This window comes from Diadema antillarum, unplaced genomic scaffold, assembly GCF_040938485.1.
Source record: "Diadema antillarum isolate AM-2024a unplaced genomic scaffold, OU_Dant_1.0 seq00000897_RagTag, whole genome shotgun sequence".
NCBI classification, from domain to species: domain Eukaryota; kingdom Metazoa; phylum Echinodermata; class Echinoidea; order Diadematoida; family Diadematidae; genus Diadema; species Diadema antillarum.
In genome coordinates, this window is record NW_027271758.1 from 33,049 (window position 1) to 54,022 (window position 20,974).

General features: G+C 37.6%; 1 protein-coding gene across 1 annotated transcript; it reads left to right on the top strand.

The window, feature by feature from the left end:
* The first annotated feature begins 4,151 nt into the window (after window positions 1-4,151).
* LOC139741009 (mitochondrial inner membrane protein OXA1L-like) lies at window positions 4,152-16,732 on the top strand. The gene is made up of 9 exons (XM_071651597.1): window positions 4,152-4,196; window positions 6,390-6,587; window positions 7,867-8,083; window positions 9,619-9,762; window positions 11,981-12,066; window positions 13,477-13,641; window positions 14,304-14,408; window positions 15,351-15,513; window positions 16,509-16,732. The coding sequence occupies exons 1-9, from the start codon at window positions 4,152-4,154 to the stop codon at window positions 16,691-16,693; spliced, it is 1,308 nt and encodes a 435-aa protein (XP_071507698.1). The 3' UTR covers window positions 16,694-16,732.
* Window positions 16,733-20,974: the final 4,242 nt, after the last annotated feature.

Consider the following 20,974-nt stretch of genomic DNA (forward strand, 5'->3'; position numbering starts at 1 on the left):
GTGTGAGCCACACACACAATAGGGTTTTGTACCTCAGCAAAAAGAAGAAGAAGTGAGAGCGTAGTCTACACCTCTCAGACTCACAAGATTAGTCTCAAAACTAGACTCAAGTAAGGCACTATTGCCAATTCAAATTGTACATTGCTTAGTTGCAGAGATTAACATAACTGGTCTGTTACAGTAATAATGAAATTACTAATGATAGTGATTTTTTTTTCATACTCATCTGTAAAATATAGAGAATTACCTGTGAATCCATCACATCTTATTTTGACTACACTGTATTTTGTTTCATTGTTTTTCCTTTGTTCTCTCTAGGGGTAAATAGTGTGCACTGCGGCTGATCCAGTCTCCTAACGGTTGCTGATCTGTGAAGGCAAGAAGCTGCACCCTCTGTTGTGATGTGATGAGGCTATCCAGCACAACATGTCATCATCTAAGTATGTTTACCTTAATATCACACATTGTGAGCAAATAAACAGAACATTGTTTTCCAGGGCTAATGCCCCTCTGGTCTTAGCCATTGACAGCATAGAGATACACCCCCCCCCCCCCCCCTCCAACCAAACAAACAGTGAAAACACCCCACGGTGACAAAAAAGAAAAGAAAAGATGGATTACTTTGTTACAGATGATGCCATCTTTTTGCTCATTATTGAGTGGGTCTTGGGAATATTTTTTAATAGTGCACTGAAAAATGTGATATAAATAGGTAGTTTTTCTTGTTTCCCTTTTTTTTTGGGGGGGGGGCATGCACTCTAGTGCAGAATGAGGTGCATTATGGGAGCAGACAAAATGACCCCACCCCCCCCCCCCCCCAAAAAAAAAAAAAGTAAAAAAAAAAAAAAAAAAAATCTCAGCTTGGATTGCCCTATTCTATGTAGTGTTCGTAGGGAATCCACAATGGGTGAAGTGCAATTCATTGATACATCTTGCTCTATCTTCTCACTTTTTATTTTTCACCTAGTTGGACTCATGGAGGACTACTTTAGAGAAGGGTTAGCTGGCGTAAGGCCTGATGTCTCCATCCTTTGGGCTCTTCTCAGTGCCAGCAGGTGGTGTTTCAGGACAGCAAAGGATAGGCAACTCAGTTTTTAGTGTCATCTTTCTGTGGGGGGGGGGGGGGGGGGGGGGGGGGGAGGACAGGGAATAAGCCATCCAGAATGCAAGCAAGATCAGAGCATTTGCTGGCTAGATGCTTTTCTTGAAAGACAGAAAGACCAGCAGGACTTGTGACCAGTCTTGAGAGGCATTTTCTCGACATATGAAGAACAGGGAATAAGCCATCTGGAACTTACTAAGATGAGCATATTTAGTGGCTGAATGCTTTCTTAGTAAAGAAAACAAATCAGGAAATACATTTGTACCTTCTTTTCCCAATTTGAAAAGTAATGAGAACAAACAGTGCTTGCTGTATTTGTCACTGGGTGAAAATATTTTTTTTAATTGATTTCGCTTTCGATTTATTTTCATATTTCTCGATGAAAAAATACATCAAATATAACAAATGCCATGGGCACCATTGCTATACATGTATAGTGTATGTTCTGTAACTTCAAAGCGTATGAATCGTAACTGACAAAATTTATGGGTGAAGGATTGAAATACCGGGTAATGCAAATACTCCTTTGAGGATTCCCACATATGCTTCTGTACTTTTCCCTAGATTTGCAGATTATTTGATTTACCAAAGGTTGTATGTGACCTTTTTTATTACATACCTCAACTTTTATGAGTGCAATGGAACAAAAATGCCAAAAATGTTGTCATATCTTGAAAAATGAGAGTGAATGATTATTCGTTGTGTATATTTGTGTCTTTTTGATGTGCACAGTGCATACAATTTACAAGGATCTTGTTATATACTGAGTTTCCACTGTATACAATATGATGTATCAACAAAATCAAAAATTTACAAGAGCTAAAAGGAGGTCATGATTGTTGTCTGAAACTTGTTATTATGATACCGTTATGATATCCTAATTCCCAGCGGCTATCCACAGTCATCACAATTGTTTAAGTTTCCTTACAGCTGTGTCAGATTTTTTGGTATGTGTGTGTTGATGAATGTCTGTCTACCAGATTACATAACACAAAAAGGTATAAGTATTAATATTCCAACCTCCATCTCACAAGAATAAAATCCATTGACCAGTTCAACATGTAGTGAAAGAAACTTTGTCTCTGCTCTTACCGCCTTTTACAGTGTGGAGAAGATCGAAGTCTGGAGGTAAAAGAGGAGAAATACATTCTCACTCAAACTCATTGAAATGCCAAAATATTTAGCCCAATATTAACAGAGTTTGCCAGATATGTTCACCTGTGAGTATTGTTGAATTCAGACCAAGCTGCAGATATGTGAATGCCTTTTTTTTTTTTGTCATATCTCCGTAGATTTTCAAGTATTTATGCGGCCTGAAATTGTGATAACCTGTTCCTGCATTTATTGGATATTTTGCCTTTGTACATCTGTATGTACACTGTATGTGTCAAGAATTCAAATGAATTTGTGAGATGGTGTTACTCATTTTTCTCTGTCAAGTAAAATGTTTCAAATCAAAGTCTCAAATCAAAAAGAGAGTGTTTTGTAAATACCTATCCCCTGATTATCAGTCATCTGGTGTTCAAATGCAGAGGTTTTCTTCTGGTACTTAACAAATAGAAGAATATTTAGATCTGCCTATTATATTTGTGTTTATTAACTTCAATGATATTGGTGTATGTGGTGAGAAAAGAAATACAGTTGAAATGTGAGAAAGAGAATGTACCTATGTAGTCTAATATGTATGAACATTAGTACACATAATGTTACCCCTTTGCGAAAGGCTTCAGTTGACTGGTTACTTGTCAGTTGATATAGTAACGGTATTGCAAAAACTCTTGGAAATGCATTTTGATTTACAGTAAAAGTGAAAATTTTCACAATGTGGAAATTTTCACTGATTTTGTGTGACATGAAAGTAGTGTGAAAATAAAAGGCATACAAATTTTTTCCTCATTATATGGAATGTTATTTATACTTTGAATCTGTGGAATTAAACCATGAAGTTCATCTTACCCAGCTGAGCACAAAAAGTGATGAATTTACAGAGGTATTTTCCCCTTAATCTTATGAAGACTAACCTTGTTCATCATAGTGAGCATAATTAAAAGAGTGATAAGATAAGAACATAACGTTTAAAAAAAATCTCTGTTGCTCCAAGAAATGCAGCAGCTTGGAAGGACTTTTCCCTTACACCAAAAAATTACCCCAAGTAAAAAAAAAGAAAGAAATAGGAAGGAAAAATAGAAATACAAGGTACATGTATAAGCGTGTATTACTAAGTATATACATTTGTATGTATATGTGTTGTATATATATATATGAAGAGTTTGTTTGCAAAAACCGATAAGTCCATTTTTTAAGATTTTGAAGTACGGTCTCTGTCATAAAGTACAAAATAATACCTTTTAAATGATATATTGGTGACTACATATAAAGGTACATTTTTAAAGTTATGGTCAAAAGAAGCAAAATTTTCGTATTATTCTCTTTATTTTTCTTGACCTTTAATCGCAAATATCTCTATTTGGCAAATATGGACTTATCGGTTTTTGCGAACAAACTCTTCATATATATATATATATATATATATATATATATATATATATATATATATATATATTCCTGAGTATATGAATTTGTATATGTTAATAGATAGGTAGATATATATTTTTATATTTCCAGGCTCCACAGGGGGCTCCACTGCACTGTACATGTACATGACATTTGATGTACTTCATACTGTATCGGTCATCATGAGACCGTTATTTGCATGCTTGGCAGTGAGTAAACAACAACACAACAACAATTACTTGACAACGACATCACTCGTACATGTAACAAACGAACATTAGTCCACGCGCTGGAAAAGTAAGGCAATTAGGCATACATGTAATTTCAATCTCAGTTTAATTCAATTTTCATAGTATATATAAAATATACTTGTATAAATATATAACAAAATATTCATCAAAAATTGGCTTCATTAATCCAGGGCCAGGAGGTGGGAACTGATATGATCCGCCGGGCGATAGCAGTACCCCCCCCCCCCCCCCCCCCCCCCCCCCCCCCCCCCCCATCTCCGCGAACGCTATTCATCTTTTTCAAGATGTCGGCTCGTCAGTTCTTATGTTGCACTCGTCGACAAGAATGGGTAAGCTTTTTCACTCTATTGAGACAAATCTCTGATTGAGAATCTTAGAGGTCGAGGCACATGCCAAGAGGTCAAGATTTTTTTGGAGATATTATCTGATCCGATGAGTGAATCGGACTCGGAATCGTTCAGCCCAAAATAATTTTACCCCTACTTGACGAGTTTAAAGTAGAATCTGTACGTGATTTGCAATATGTGGGACTACAGGATATTGTGTAACGCTGTAATTATTAGAACAGAAGCGTCTACCTCACAATCATTCGGCTCGTAGCGTTTGTTTCCGTCCATGTAATGGAGGCTGATTGAGGTTAACACGTTTTCAAGATATTCTCTGATAGTATGATGGGGGGTTGTGTATCCGGACACTTAAGAAGTTGAGATTTAGATGAATTTTTCACATTGCCAGAGACTCCAACTCTCCCGTTTTCGACGGGAGATATCCCGCCGAAAACCCATTTTTGCAAAATCTCCCGTTCTCCCGTTTGAGATTTAATTTCTCCCGCCCTGGCTCTTTGTCTCCCGTTGGAAAGGATTTCTTGCATATTTCTATCGTATGTTGAAAAAATAAGCCTTAGATAGCACCAGAGAGCATCTAGAACCCTAGGAATTTCGCGCTTCGCACACATCAACTCAGTCTCCCGTTTGCTCGGGGTTTCAGTCGGGAGAATCTCCAGATCAGAAGGTACTTTGGGTTGGAGTCTCTGCATTGCCATTCTCAATAAAAATATTTCAATTCACACAATGATGAGGTTCTGAAAATGAAACACTGTTAATAACAGTTCTTCCAAAGCAAAGCGAACAAAATCAATTTTTGTCATGATTAGAAAACTGTAAATTATAGTTTTTCCAAAGCAAAGCGAACAAAATCAATTTTTGTCAATATATTTTGAACGTTGTAGCCAGCCTGCGTGAAGTTTGTTGTTTCTGACTCAAACACACGCACAAGTTTCACATCGCGCGTGTGATAGAATATTGCGCCCTTCTTCTGGTTGACACATCATGAAACAAATCACCGAATTCTGCTTTAGAGAAGTTACCTAGAAAATTGGTATAAAATATTTATTCAAAAGCCATTGCATTTTATGCTTATCTTATGGGATTTTACTGTGTTTGTGGAAGTAAATTTTTAGTCCGGTCCCATGCACAACTTGTCCGGTCCGACCACGTATGGTCATATAACTACACAATATGAAGTTTATTGATTTGAATGATCATGTTTGTAACCGTTAGACCTGGTAAATAGGCTAAGATTCTAATCTATTCATGATAATTGATATGAAGAGTTTGTAGTCCATATTTGCCAAATGGAGATATTTGCGATTAAAGGTCAAGAAAAATAAAGAGAATAATAAGAAAATATTTGCTTCTTTTGACCATAACTTCAAAAATGTACCTTTACATGTAGCGTAGTGACCAATGTATCATTTAAAAGGTATTATTTTGTACTTTATGACAGAGACTGTAGTCCGTACTTCAAAATCTTCAAAAATGGACTTGTGTCTTATCGGTTTTTGTGTCTTCATAGTGTATGATTGTCCTGAAAATGGTCTCGGATAGTTTTGACATGCTCATGCAATTTTATTTTGAGGCTTTTGTGTTTGGGACGGTGCAAATCATTTGCACAATCATAAAATTGTGGTTAGTTATCAACATTTCATGAGAACACGTGAGCATACCATAATAGTTTTTATTTTATTTTTTAAAAAATCTTTTTACTTGCACCATGTAAATATTTGCACAACCATCCACCGGCATCACATCGAACTCAAGCTTCATCATATCTTTAGCATCATATCTAGAATTAGACTTTGCTGAGTACTGACATAGATGTAGATGTAGATTAGATACTTGCTAATATCGATATAATTTAAACAAATATTTTTTTTTATTGATTAAAACAAATTTTCTATAAATAGTATAATGACTATGTCAGTGATCGGCACTCGCACCAAGGTTCAACCTCCTGTGCATGTGCATGTGCCAATGTTCGACCGTACGCAAAAGCATAGGGGTTTCTACATGTAGCAGGTAGGTGGTCCAATATTGGATGTATTGTGGTCAACAAATTACGGGCAGCTTGCCTGCATTAAATGAGCTGTAGGCCTACAGCTGTACTACAGGTGAATGTCGCACAAGGAAACATCAATGATCAAGTTTAATTCCTAGCAATTTCCTTTGTGATATCATTTTCAGCGATTGCAGAAGGTGAAGCTATACAGCACCCACAACTGCAGACACACCGCCCACAGATTGAGAGCACTTCCCAGCTACAGCCCTGCACTCCCCTCCCTGGTATCGGGGCAGAGATTGGGGATAGTTTCTCTCGCAGAGCAGGCATCATCAAGAAGATGGAACAGCACAGAATCCACCATTGCTGAGCCAATTGCTCAGGTACAACCATGTACATAACAGTCAGTTTTGAGGACTTCTTGGAAACCCCTTTTTGTTTACTTCTGTTTTTGTATATGAAAATATCTATAAATGAGACACTACTAGGTCTTTTAAAAATCTGGAATTATCATCACCTTTCATGCTATATTAAATGAGATACTTTGTAGAATAATTGCTGAACCGATGCGAGGCTCTTAGGGGGGGGTGTATCATAAAGCTGCTTGTAAAGTTATGAACGACTTACGAGTGACTGGTGATCAGTTCTTGTGCTGAATTATGGAAATTCTGATAAGTATAGCACATCGGAACTGATCACCAGTCGCTCGTAAGTTGTTCGTAACTTTACGAACAGCTTTATGAAACAGGGCCTTGGTATATTTTCTGATGGGACATACAGAAGTGTTAAGGCTTAAGACTTGTAATGCGAGCAAAAGGAAGAGATCCCATAACACCCTTGTTGTCATATCTGCATTGGTTGCCTGTAGATAAGAGAATCATGTTCAAGATCCTTGCATTATGTCATAAAGCATTGATAAATAAGTCCCCAATATATTTGTCTGACATGATCACTGAATATATTCCACAAAGAAATTTACGATCTTCTAGCCAGAATTTGTTAAGTATACCAACAACCAAAACATGTTCATATGGGGATCGGGCTTTTCAGTCAGCAGCACCTGTACTCTGGAACAAATTACCAAGTCATCTTAGGGCCATCACATGTACTCACACTTTCCTCAAGTCCTTAAAAACATATTTGTTCTGTTATTAAATGATTATGATATGTTGTACTTTGTAGGTTTAATTATATTGTTTTGTTTGAATTATGTAAGTTGTAGTTTATGGTATTCTACTCAATTATGTAAAGCGCATAGAGATTCCAGGGATATTATGCGCTATATAAGCAGCTATTATTATTATTATTATTAAGGGAAAGTCATGTCATGATAATAGATCTCCGAAAAATACAACCTCTGCATACTTTACATGTCATGAACTTACTTTGATTCTAGAGCATGGTAATTCCCCTGAACAAGTACAAAGTAACTAGCACGCAATAAGTGCAAACTCAGCGTTCATTTATGGTCGCTATGGACCATTCAGAGACTACTAATTTAAAGCCTTGTAAATTGATATAGGACAGCTGTTTGACATTTTTGATACTTTGAAAAAGTCATCATCTTTATTGAGTTTCCTGTTAACAGAATATTAAAAAAAAGCTTGTCATATGATGTATTGCACACAAAACTGACTGTGTATCATTGTTGATTGAACACAGCTTGGGGAACAGGCTGGCAGTGGTATTGAGAATGTGGCAGACCCCACAGCAGTCGGATCCATTGCAACTACAGCGCAGGACATCCTACAGCCAGTTGGGGAGGTCCCCTTTACTGAGTTAGGTCTTGGTGGTTTCACCCCCATCGGCCTACTACAGTCAGGCTTGGAATTTCTACATGTGTCTGCGGGCCTACCATGGTGGGCTGCCATAGCAGCAGGTAAGTTGAGAAGTATTCTGAATCCATACTCTTTGCTGCTTATTGTATAAAACTGTGTGTTTTTTTAAATCATTTTTATGTTCTTTGTCTTACTGCTGTGTAAGTCTTACTGCTGTGTAAAGTCTTACTGCTGTGTAAAGTGTAATATGACAGAGGGTATGAAGAGTTGACAGAGGCTTTATCGATCAATTGCAAATGCAAAAGTGTTTGATTATATTAACTTTCAACTGTTGTATTTGTACTCTTTATGCCTCCGCCACGGAGTGGTGCCGGAGGCATTATGTTTTCAGGTTGTCCGTCATTCCGTCCATCCGTCCGTAGTGAATTTTGTGGACAGCATAACTAAAAAACCTTTTGAGGTATCCTCATGAAACTTGGCATGAATGTGTATTAGGGGGTGAAGTTGTGCCTATCAACTTTTGGGTGCACATGCTCAAGGTCAAAGGTCAAAAGGTCAAGGTCAAATGTTCAAAATTTCACTATTTCCCCCCATATCTATGCAATGCCTGAAGATATTTTCTTGAAACTTAGTGTATACATGTATTACCCTATTAAAATTCTCTGGTAAAAGTTTGGGGTCATGAGGTCAAAGGTCAAAAGGTCAAGTAGAAATGTTAAAATTTCACTTTTTTCCCCATATCTTGGAAATGGTTCAAGGTATCTTCATGTAACATAGTATATATATGCATGTACTGACTGACAGTGATTATCTAGGGAATTATGAGTTCATGGGGTCAAAGGTCATGGGTCAAAGGTCAAGGTTAATACTTCAAAATTTTACTATTTAATTCATATTTATACAATGTCTGGAGGATTATTTTCTTTTTAAACTTGGTGTACGCATGTTTAACCCAATAGAGATTCTGTGGGAAGGGGTTCTTTTTTTTTTTTGCCAAAAAGGTCAAAGGTCAAAGATCAAGTGAAAATGCTGAACTTTACTTCTTCCACCATATCTCAGAAGTGGCTCAAGTTATCTTGAAACTTAGTACATATTTATTCATGTTCTGCCTAACAATGATTCTCTTATGAATTTTAGGGTCAGAGGTCAAGGGTCAAAGGCCAGAGGAAAATGGTAACAATTTATTATTCAATACAGAAATTGCACTTTTTCTCCATACCTTGAAAATTACTCAATGCATAAACTTATGAAAGGGTCAAAGTCAAGTAAAAGTCCTAAAATCCCCAAATACATGCTCTCTCATTCATCCAATTAAACCTAGGTCAAGGAAGGTGAACATTCAACACATTTGTGACAAACATGTCATTCCAATATTTTGCCAATTTTGTGAAAATGTAATCACACATTGTCCACATGTACTGTAGACCTATTAGTCCTCCTGAGAATCATGCATTATGGCGGAGGCATACCCGTCACCATAGCGACATTTCTAGTGTATGATTGATATGATTATTACAACTATCATATGTTAATTATGAATAAGAATTATTATATTGTAATATCATATTCTTTCATTATGTTTGGTCCTCGTGTAATGTTCAGGCCATTGTGTTCAAAAGTTTTTGTTGTATTCCAGGAACCATCATTGCAAGAATATGCATATTCCCTCTGATGCTGAAGAACCAGAAGTACGCCATCAGACTGAACAACTGCATGCCAACGTTCCAGCGACTGACCAAAGAGATGAATGATGCCAAGGCATGTGGGGATCAGTTTGAGAGTGAGTTTTTTCATCCTTTTTTTTTTTTTTTTTTTTTGTATGGCACTATGTGGCAGGTCAATCCTGGGGTGTCAACTAAGGCTAGTTACCAGGAGTGTGTGTACACAAGGGGAACATTTTGTTCAGACCAAGTTTCTGGAGTGTGTGTCTGTGAAACAGCCCACTTTGCCAGATTTGCACCTTCCTTGCAGGAGAGGTGAAGTGGAATCTCCCACATGCATGACACAAAGGTCATTTGGCTCTTGTGACCCATCAGAGGGGCAGATAGAGTGTTTGCTGCTGAAAAGAGGGGATAGCATAATTGATTGATGACACATAACATTGCTCCACTGAATTCTCTTGGACACACATACATGTATATGTGTATCTTTATTGTAAGGCAGACAAATCACATTGCACGCTCCACACTGTCATTACCATGGGCAATTATGCTGTGTTGGATGCCAATGGTACTTCTAGAGCTAGAGTTACAGTCTTCCAGAGCTAGAGTTAAATGAAGGTTCAGTTTCATCATTATTGTTATCAACATGACTTTTAATTCATTTATTTCATGTTTGTCATGCCTCTTCTTTGTGTGTGTCTTTTGCTAGTGACATGCAATTAAATTTCACCCTGTAGTTTTCCAAATTCAGGTTAAATAATCACACTGTTAAGATTAAACATAGTTGTATATGCATGTTTGTTTGTTTGTTTTTAAATCATGCAATTTTTATGACTCCGCCACGAAGTGGTGCCGGAAGCATTATGTTTTCGGGTTGTCCGTCCTTCCGTCCGTCTGTCCTTCCGTCCGTCTGTCCTTCCGTCCGTCCATCCTTCCGTCCGTCCGTAATGAATTTTGTGGACAGCGTAACTAAAAAAACCTTTTGAGGTATCCTAACGAAACTTGGCATGTATGTGTATTAGGGGGTAAAGTTGTGCCTATCAACTTTTGGGTGCACATGCTCAAGGTCGAAGGTCAAATACATAAAATTTCACTATTTCCACCATATCTCTGCAATGCCTGAAGATATTTTCTTGAAACTTAGTGTATACATGTATTACCTAATTAAGATTCTCTGGTGAAAGTTTGGGGTCATGAGGTCAAAGGTCAAAGGTCAAAAGATCAAGTAAAGATTTTAAAACTTCACTTTTTTCTCCGTACCTTGGAAATTGTTCAAGGTATCTTCATGGAACATAGTATATATACATGTACTGACTGGCAGTGATTATCTAGACAATTTAGGGTTCATGGGGTCAAAGGTCACGGGTCAAAGGTCAAGGGCAACACTTCAAAATTTTACTATTTCCCTCATGTTTATGCAATGCCAGCAGGATTATTTTTTTTACACTTGGTGTATGCATGTATAACCTAATAGAGATTCTCTGGAAAGGTTTTTTTTCCCCTTTTTTTTTTGCCTCAAAGGTCAAAAGGTCAAAGATCAAGTGAAAAGTGCTGAACTATTTCCTCCATATCTCAGAAGTGGCTCAAGTTATCTTGAAACTTACTACATATTTATGCATGTTCTGCATGACAGTGATTATCTTATGAATTTTAGGGTCAAAGGCCAGATGAAAATGGTACCAATTTACTATTCAATACAGAAATTGCACTTTTTCTCCATACCTTCAAAATTACTCAATGTATAAACGTATGAATGGGTCAAAGTCAAGTTAAAGTCCTGAAATCCCCCAATACATGCTCTCTCATTCATCCAATTAAACCTAGGTCAAGGAAGGTGAATATTCAACACATTTGTGATAAACTTGTTCATTTTAATATTTTGCCAATTTTGTGAAAATGTAATCACACATTGTCCACATGTACTATCTAGACCTATTAGGAGAATCATGCATTATGGCGGAGGCATACCAGTCGCCATAGCGACATTTCTAGTTTTTTTTTTGTTTTTTTTTGTTAGTTGCATGTACCGGTATACCAAAGTTTCAAACACTACTTTTATGTTTCCCGCTGTCCTTATTTTCACAGCTCAAAACAATCATTAGTCAACTATCAAAATTCAATCTCATTCCCAGAATGACATTGATATTAAGGCCAAAACTTAGTCCCATCTGAATCATGAGATACAATCATTTATCAGAGCCTTGTCAGATGATGAAATGCATTCTATTACTTTATTGTAGGAGAACACTTGTTGCTTGATTGTGTAATGTTGTTTTGATTACGTTTTGTAAGTTGTTTTAATTGCACAAAATGTCACTTTTTCCTTCTCCTTTCTAGTGACGAGAAAGAGCATGGAATTGCAGCAGTTCATGAAAAACAATGACGTCAACCCACTGAAGAGCTTTGCTGGCATGTTACTGCAGGTATGAACTACTTTCAAAACTATACCATAAGTTTCATCTCAATGACAACCTTCATGATTGTCTTGCCCTTATCAGTATTCTGTAAGAAAAGTTCTGATGCTGTGATAATGATGCTGTATGAGTAGGTATCACGTGTTTAAAGGACAAGTTCACCTTCATAAACATTAGGATTGAGAGAATGCAGCAATATTGGTAGAACACATCATTGAAAGTTTGAGGGAAATCGGACAATCCGTTCAAAAGTTATGAATTTTTGAAGTTTTTGTGCAGTAACGGCTGGATGAGAAGACTACTGCAGTGTGTGAATAACTTAGATGTCACATGCGTACAACAATATAAGGAAAATATAAAGAGAATTTCACAAAATTTCATCTTTTGAAAAAAGTACACATTCCCCCGACTCGTTACCGACAAATGTTATGGGTAGTGTTATTCCTCCTGCCTTTAGAAAGAGGCAAGTCAAGTGCTCTATTATTATGCGAAAAAAGTGAAAATATGTTGAATTTTCTTTACATTTTCTTTATACTGTTGTACGCATATGACTGACAAGCTGTAGTAGTCTCCTCATCCAGCGGTTCCAACACAAAAATTTTAAAAATTCATAACTTTTGCATCGATTGTCCAATTTTCCTCAAACTTTCACTGATGTGTTCTACTAATATTGCTGCAAACTCTCAATCCTTATGTTTATGAAGGTGAACTTGTCCTTTAATATAAAGTACCATAAACATTCATGTATTCCATTAAAGGTGCACCTTTTTTGTCCTGAAAAATATAGAATATTGTGGGTACGCTTTAGACACAATACAAGTACCTGTGTCTGTGTGTGTTTGTTGATTTTAACCACCCGATGTCCAAAGTTGGCATGTCCCCTTAACTCTCTTGCCTGTCCGACTCAGTTGACGGCGTGCCAAGTTCGCATATTCTGCCCAAATGCATAAACTCGCCCAAACTGATCGATAAATCACCATATGCCACAATACAATGAAAGTGTTTCTTGAAATCCCCTTCCTGTTGCATGTAGCTTACATTTAATGTGGTAATTGACTGCCAATCAGTGTTCTTGACTGGATTTGCAAGTAAATTCTAAGTTCCTGTCACTGTTTTGTGCACAAAAGGCATGCCTCTACAATAATGTAGCTACTGGTCATTTGAAAGAAAAACAGTCATAGATTCGTCATACAGTTTACATAAAAGCAAAGCTTGGCATTTTCTCCACAACTTTGTCTACTACATGTCCAGGGTAACAGGAATTTATAAAAGTTACATAGATTTGAAAACCAGAATGTTTTCTCAAAGCATAACCATGTTGGTGTCTCAGAATAATGTGTTACAGAGGAGGTTTACACCATGGCACATAAAGAGTTATGGTAAAAGTATTTATCTTTTCGCATCACTTCTATGATGCAGGCGCCAGTCTTCATCTCTTTCTTCATTGGTCTGCGGCGCATGGCGACGCTCCCCGTGGAGAGCATGCAGACGGGGGGCCTGTGGTGGTTCACCGACCTCACGACAAGTGATCCTTACTACGCCCTTCCCGTCCTGGCCAGCCTGTCCATGTTCGCAGTCATGGAGGTACGAGCTGAGTTTAGAGGGCACTGTGCAGTGATGACTTACAAATCGATGGGACTTGTTTTTTGTTAGCGATACAGTGCCCACTACATTTGTGTTTTGGAAAACTAAAAATGAATAAATAGGGAGCCAGGTAGCAAAATATAATTTGCTGCAGATGAGATCTTGTTTATATATTGCATTGTAAACATAACTGTAATAGAATAAAGTAAGCCCTTGTATGTAGTATGTGTTTTAATTGCATTGATGAGTTGTGTTGTGACATAGAAGAAAGATTAAATTACCCTCTGCAGATCAATGCCAGAATTCCTTATGCCTGTACATATTGGGGCACTTCTTTTGTCATTGGTGATGATTTAACAAAATAGATTACCGTTTGTTGTAGTAGTAAATGTCATATTAAATTGAATATTGATCAAATAATTCCTGTCCAAATTGATTTCACTCTCTCCTGGCTCTCAAATGACAAAATATTGATCACTTTTAATGGCTGAATAAATGTGTGCATAAACTCTGTGTATGACCATTATTTGCCTATGCTGTAAGTAGCAGTCCATAATTTCAAAGTGGCGGATCAAGTCTTTGGTTCATTCAAATCATCTCCAAGAATTAGGACCATAGAGGAGCTAAATTCTTTCCATATTTCTCACCCGTAATTCCCGTAGCTTGGTGGTGAGGCAGGGGTCAGCAACGCCCAAGCCCAGAAGATGCGAACAGTCCTCAGGGTCATGCCTTTTGTCATCCTCCCACTCATCGCCTCTCTTCCAAAGGTCAGTGACTCATCCCGTGCTTACATCCCGTTAACCCTCTGTGTGCTACATTAATTTCCTGTCCATTGGTTTGTGTATGAAGTTTGTACACATTTAACCCACTGGCACAGAAAGGGTGAAGATCCTAAGGTGGTATCCTGGGATACACTATTATAATTGTCGCTGCACTGCAGGTATTGTGCTTTATATGAGACAAGGTGTTGGGATATGTAAAATTGATGTTAAACTTATGGTCTCAATACAAAATATTTAACTTCTGGAATTTTCAGCTGTCAACACCACAGCCTTCATCAGCAGAACAACCTGTCTTTGACTTGATCATGTTATGGTCGATGATGATGGAAATGCCAGAGGTATATCTTTTGTATTGAGATCAACAGTTAAACCCCAATTTCAGATGAATTTCTAGTACAGATGAGTTAAAGTACACCACTATTGTGATTTGTTTTTTAATCACTACCTGTTTTTTTTTTTTTTTTTCTGGTTTTGTTTTGTTTTTTTAGTTTTCATAAGGTACAGTCAAATTGGTAATTATGATTGTGGTCTGTAAGCAGAGATAAGTTATTTTCATTAATGTGATATTATGGGCTTGAGAAGATGAGAATGCAGTAATCTCATGCTGGTATAAAATGTTCTCTCTGTTAGGGTATGTCATTTCTGTAATAGAGATAAAAATGTTATATAACTTTCATGTTTTTATCATATTAATATAATAGTGGTAATAGTGTATCTTTCTTACTCCTGTAAAGTACTGTCATCATTACATCACAAGTACAATTTTCTCCTATAGAAAAAAGAAAGGAAAATCTTCATCAACTTGAATGTTGTCAATTTTAAAGAACTACAGACTAAGCCAGGTGTGTTTCTTCTGGCTTCATATATTCAGCTATGTATTTCTATTTGTATTACTTGCATATTTTCTCAACATTGCAATTTGATCAGGCTGTGTTTTGCTACTGGCTGACCTCCAACACCTTCTCCATGGCCCAAGTGGCCATCCTGAAGATTCCGGCTGTCCGCCAGGCCCTGAACATGCCCGAGAAGGTGAAGCATGATCCCAAGGACCTCCCAAAGAAGGAAGGCTTTGTGCAGGGCATCAAGTCAGGTGTGCATCAACATTCCTGCTACACTCTGTAGCCTTTATATTACATTCAGGCAGTGCATTGATATTTGAAATGCACCATTCTTTGACAGGCTCTAGTTGTCATTATATACTTCATGTGATGAATCCTTGAGTCTTATTGGTCAGAAATGCAATAACTAGTTTGTGCTATCCCGTCCAGCAGTCAGTGAGCAGTTTCTCAAGGTTTGCACAAGTATATCTTAGGTGTGTATCTATATTTGCCTATTGTGCCATTATACTTTTTGTATTTTCTGTAACTGATAGCACAACAACTTCATTTCAATGATTGAATCAAGCGTAGGTATTTCCAATTTAATGGGATGTGGGGTATAAAGCAAATATTGACCGCTTCTTTTTGGGCTATGATTAAAACTATTGCCCTCAATGATTTCTAGACAGTGCTATGACTTTGTCACGGGGAATAGCACCGTTGCAAAATCACCTCTGGACAAATTGTTTTAATTGTACCCCATGAAGCAATTGATATATATATATTAGTAGTACTTCCTCTCAAGTATACTGTAAAACGAGGAATGCTGCGTGCATTTTAATTTCGCGAATTTCGCGAGAGCCAAGATTCGTGAAATTGAAATGCACATGAAAGTTCATGTGTACACTAAAAATATGGTGTTTTACAGTAACCTTGAAGAGAGCAGTTTTGTAGAGTCTTTGAAGAGAGATTAGAATTTTTCTTCTCCCTTTGAATGCTGGTATATTTGATTTACATTCTTCATCAACAAGTTCTGCACCGATTATGTAGCTATGTCAGTTAAGTGTGCAAAAGAAAGAGCTAACTCACTATTGTCTTGTCTCTTCTGGTTCCCACAGAGTTTGTTGGAAGGAAGAATAAATCAATGTACACATACACACACACATATATATGTGATGGTGCCATCTGGAACTTTGAACTTGTAGGTATAACTGGCTAACAGAGTGAAATAGTCACTGCAATCTCTGTCCATTTTCTTGGTTACCAGGTTTCAAGAATGCCCAGACCAACTACGATGTCCAGCAGAAGCAGAAGCTGCACCTCCAGAAGCTGAAGGAGGCCGGTACGGGTCCGGTGCCGCAGACGTTTAACTTTGACCCCACCCGTCCGCAGTCCAGCTCGGCCCAGCAGATGCATGCGGGATCGAAGCAGGTGCGGAAGAAAGTGCGATGATTGTTCGCTATCGGCACCAGTGTGGACTATTTCAGAGACATTTAGAGACACTAATGAACTTCTTGTAAATTGGTACTGTTGCAGCTTGTCATGTGACATCACATCAGTGGAGAGCCAGAAGGGCTCTAATACAGTGCAATGTCCATGGAGATAACACCCTTCTTGTTCTGAGCTGATATTCTGTAAATTCTTAATTAAAGGATTGTGTTGTATCTTGAGTTGATACAATTGGCCTCGTGATGGATTTTCTACATTGTCGAGAGGAGAGGAGAGTCATGTTTATTTGGCATGAAATCTTGCTGTTTTAATGCACTGGATGTTATCTCTTTGCTTGAAGAGGATCATGTAAACTTGAAAAAGATGCATCCTGACCTACAAAGATACGGTTTGTATATGAAACCACAAGAAAATTTCAACATTTTTTATGTGAGCTGTTTATTTTCGTGTAAATGCTTGCATAACAGTTAACACTGTTGAATGGTCACATGGTGTATCAATGTAGTCTGCTAGTTCTTGTGATGCCTTCTACCAGGGCAGCACCAATCCACCTCAGATTTGAAGGTGTGAATATCAGCTAGCACTAAAAGGTACCAATAAAAGGGGGAATTCATATCTAAATAGTAATGACACTGAATTCAAAACATCTGATTACTTATAGCTTGTGTATCAACAAAGTTAGCCATGATGCAAATTGATTTTATGAGTCACATTTCTTGGTATACTATGCAGTTGAGCATGTATGGTTCCATGTTTTTGCTTCTAGATCTTTGGGAAAGAATTTGAATGAATGGCATGGTTGTGATATACCTCAGTATTTATGAGATTTGGTATGCTCTAATGCTAGCATCATTAGTATTCTTGTTCCCATTCTGATTGTCATTTTTTTTTAGATGGCAGATAGATCAGAATACTTCAGTCCTTCAATAACTCCTGTGGAACTGTGTATCAAACAATTCTGTGATTCATTTTGAAAATATTCATTATGTACACACAGGCAATGGAGACATGAATAGTATCCTGTTGTATTCATCCCAAATATGGATTAGCATGCCTGTGTTGAGCTTAACAAGAAAAATGACATGCTAGAGTATTTCTGTCTGCTGTATTCTAAACAAGACACAATTGTGCAACCCTGATTCACAATTTTTGTGACAGAATGACTTTCAGATTTTTGTTTTTTTAACATCATGACCACGTGTTTCTTGCAGAATGGCCAATTTTTAGAAAGAATTCACACACAGGTCAGCTAATAACTTGGATCAGAAGAAATTGACCCTTGTCCTATGAGCGTGTATGAAGAATTCTTACCCTTCTGTAGGGATTCCATTTTGACAACACATGAAATCTCATCTAAAATTTTGTTTGATAATTTAAAAGCAGAATGTACAGCAATGCTCAAATTTATGGCCAGTTCATGAAGCTACAACTGAACAAATTTGTGTTGGTTCAAGGAACATCATGCTACTGACTTGCTAAGTATCATAACTGGCTTGTATAATGGCATATTTTTTTTCTTTATTTATAAGTTCAAAATCATTCAGCAATTTTGTCATACAGTCCCTGTTACCTCAGCAGTTTCCTCTTGTGCAAAATGAGAGAGAATGACACTCTTACATTGCTCCTTTGAAATTGCCCTGTATGTCACTGTTATGACACTCAACACCTACAGTATGAAGAATAAACTATTTGATAGAATGTCATGTTTGAGAATTTAGCATCTGCAAGCAGACCAAAATGAACCAACATATGAGTAATTGTGCATGTGTGAATATGCCAGTGTAGTAATGGGTGATATGGCTGGAAGGGTTATTGTGTTCATTTATGTTGCAGAGACTCCAACCCCAAGCACCATCTGATCTGGAGATTCTCCCGCCCGAAACCCCTAGCAAACGGGAGACTCCAAGTTGATGTGTGCGAAGCACGAAGTTCGTAGGGTTCTAGATGTTCTCTGGTGCTATCTAAGGCTTATTTTTTCAACATACGACAGCAATAAGTAAGAAATCCTTTCCACCGGGAGACGCAGAGCCAGGGCGGGAGAAATCAAATCTCAAGCAGGAGAACGGGAGATTTTGCAAAAATGGGCTTTCGGCGCGAGATCTCCCGTCAAGAACGGGAGAGTTGGAGTCTCTGATATTGTACTATTCCTTTGAGAGAAAAGAAGAGAGTGAAAAAGAAAAAAAAAAAAAAACACATCACCACAAAAACAGGAGTGAAGGAGTGACAGTATTGAAAATTAATGATTAATGGTACATGTACACATGAATCAAATTTCATGTATGTATCTAAGCTCTGAAGATCATACAGGTATCTTCATAAGTTTGAAATTGGTTCATTTTCTTTATGTATTGTTAGGCCTCATGTAAAATGATAACAAAAGAAAACTGCTGATCCGAGGACTTTGTTATAAGGGGAGTCGACTGGAGTTCATTTTTGCAAGAAGCAATGGAGAGTAGTGCCTCGCATGAAGACATTGGCAGTGCATCCTTGCCAGGGTTTGAACTGAGAATTGGCCAATTGCCAGTCACATACATGTAGTCAAATCATTATATCAGGGCATCTACCATCGAGAAATTCTGCTTCTATATAGGCTGTTTTCAGACAGACAGACAGACAGACAGAAACATGCACACATACACACACACACACACACACACACACACACACACACACACACACACACACACACACACACACACACACACACACACACATCACCTCCCCACAGAGAGAATTTTTACATTTTTGCATCTGTTGCTTTGTAATTTTATATCTAAATCTATCTGAGCCGAGATTTTCTCATTCATCCATCTGGGAACTCCCAGATATTTCCACAAATAGGGAAACGTACAAAGCAGATTATCCACTGATTTCACACAGCAACAGCAGATAAATTCAGTCAGGTTTCTTGCACTAAGTTGGCACTTACACCTCAAACAATGTCAAATTTTGAAATGGCAGTTGTACTTGCAGTTGCCATGAAACACACATGGAGCAAACATGACCATTGAATTGCACACAATTTTTATTTACATATTTTTACAAAAGTAGAAAACAATAACTTGGTGGTCCTTAACCACTTGGTGAAAATGCTTCAAACATGAATGAACAAGTCAAAAGAATGAAAACGGCAGAAGGCAAATGGTGCACATACAAAATCTGATCTTTTGAAAAAACCAGCCTTGTAAAACAGCATGCATAGCAATAAGAGGACTGAACATCCTAAAACAAAACAAAACAAAAAAGAAACAAAAAAGAATCAAACTCATAGAAATTCAAGATAATTTCTTGGAAATACACTAGAAAAGATTTGGGAGTGGTTAAACATGCACCCATACCCTGGAGGTTATAAAACAGAAGTGAACATATATGGTTGCTAAAATTAGCAGTTCATGAAGTGTGCACCTTACAGCATTCAGTCCCTGGTATTCAGGGCATGGAGGGAAATACCCTTGGGGTTTGAGAAAACGGAAAGGAACATTTGTAGTTGCTATTGTTCATAGGATACAAATACCGTACAGCGACAGGCGCATGTTCTTCTGACATCAAGATGCTTTTTGAGACCAACTTTCTTGAAGAAATTTGGCAGTTGTGTTTCAGTATCGGTATGAAGTACCTCTAACAAGCTACATGTATACAACTTCCAAGAAAAGCAAGTCTTGCAGCTGCTGCATATCTCTGCATGGAAAAGAAATTATCTAATGCTGTGCATGGGAATATATGAGTCATAATTACAGTAGTCACTCCATACTACTGAGGAGAGGGGACAAAATAAGGTCAGTGCTCTGCTGGTTCTTTTACAGCATTTTCGTAGCAAGCCGCTCAGCTGTTGAAATGGGCACCAATATGGATACAATTTATGTCCGCTCATATCACCAAGGTGGATATGCAATAACTGATATGATTTTGGTTGATAAATAGGGATAGTCTCTCAAGCGTCAGTATAAGTCTTTAAGATGACCCTGCCATTATTAATACCCTACCACTGCCAAGTAACCCATTACATGCTCGGAAATACACAATAACTGCTGGGGGTGGGGGCAAACATGGCTTTCCACAATTCAGTGCTGCGGGCCACTGGCTGCAACTTAATTTTATTGGTTTCTTGGCATCAAAGATTTATGCCTCTTTTACTGCTGAGATTTGCCAGTAGCCCTCTTAAATAACTGTTACTACTTGCATGGATTCTATGCTTCGATTTTTCTACGCAGGCACTGAAAAATGGTAAATTTCTGATAGAAGATATAGAGCTATCTAATATTGAATCAATGTTTGCACATTTTC

Bases quoted from the DNA above. Each gene is read 5' to 3' on its own strand.
- LOC139741009 (XM_071651597.1), top strand. From the start codon at position 4,152: ATGTCGGCTCGTCAGTTCTTATGTTGCACTCGTCGACAAGAATGG. The intron at 12,067-13,476 runs GTATGAACTACT...TCTATGATGCAG, and splicing joins TTGCTGGCATGTTACTGCAG to GCGCCAGTCTTCATCTCTTT. The intron at 14,409-15,350 runs GTCAGTGACTCA...CAATTTGATCAG, and splicing joins TCATCGCCTCTCTTCCAAAG to GCTGTGTTTTGCTACTGGCT.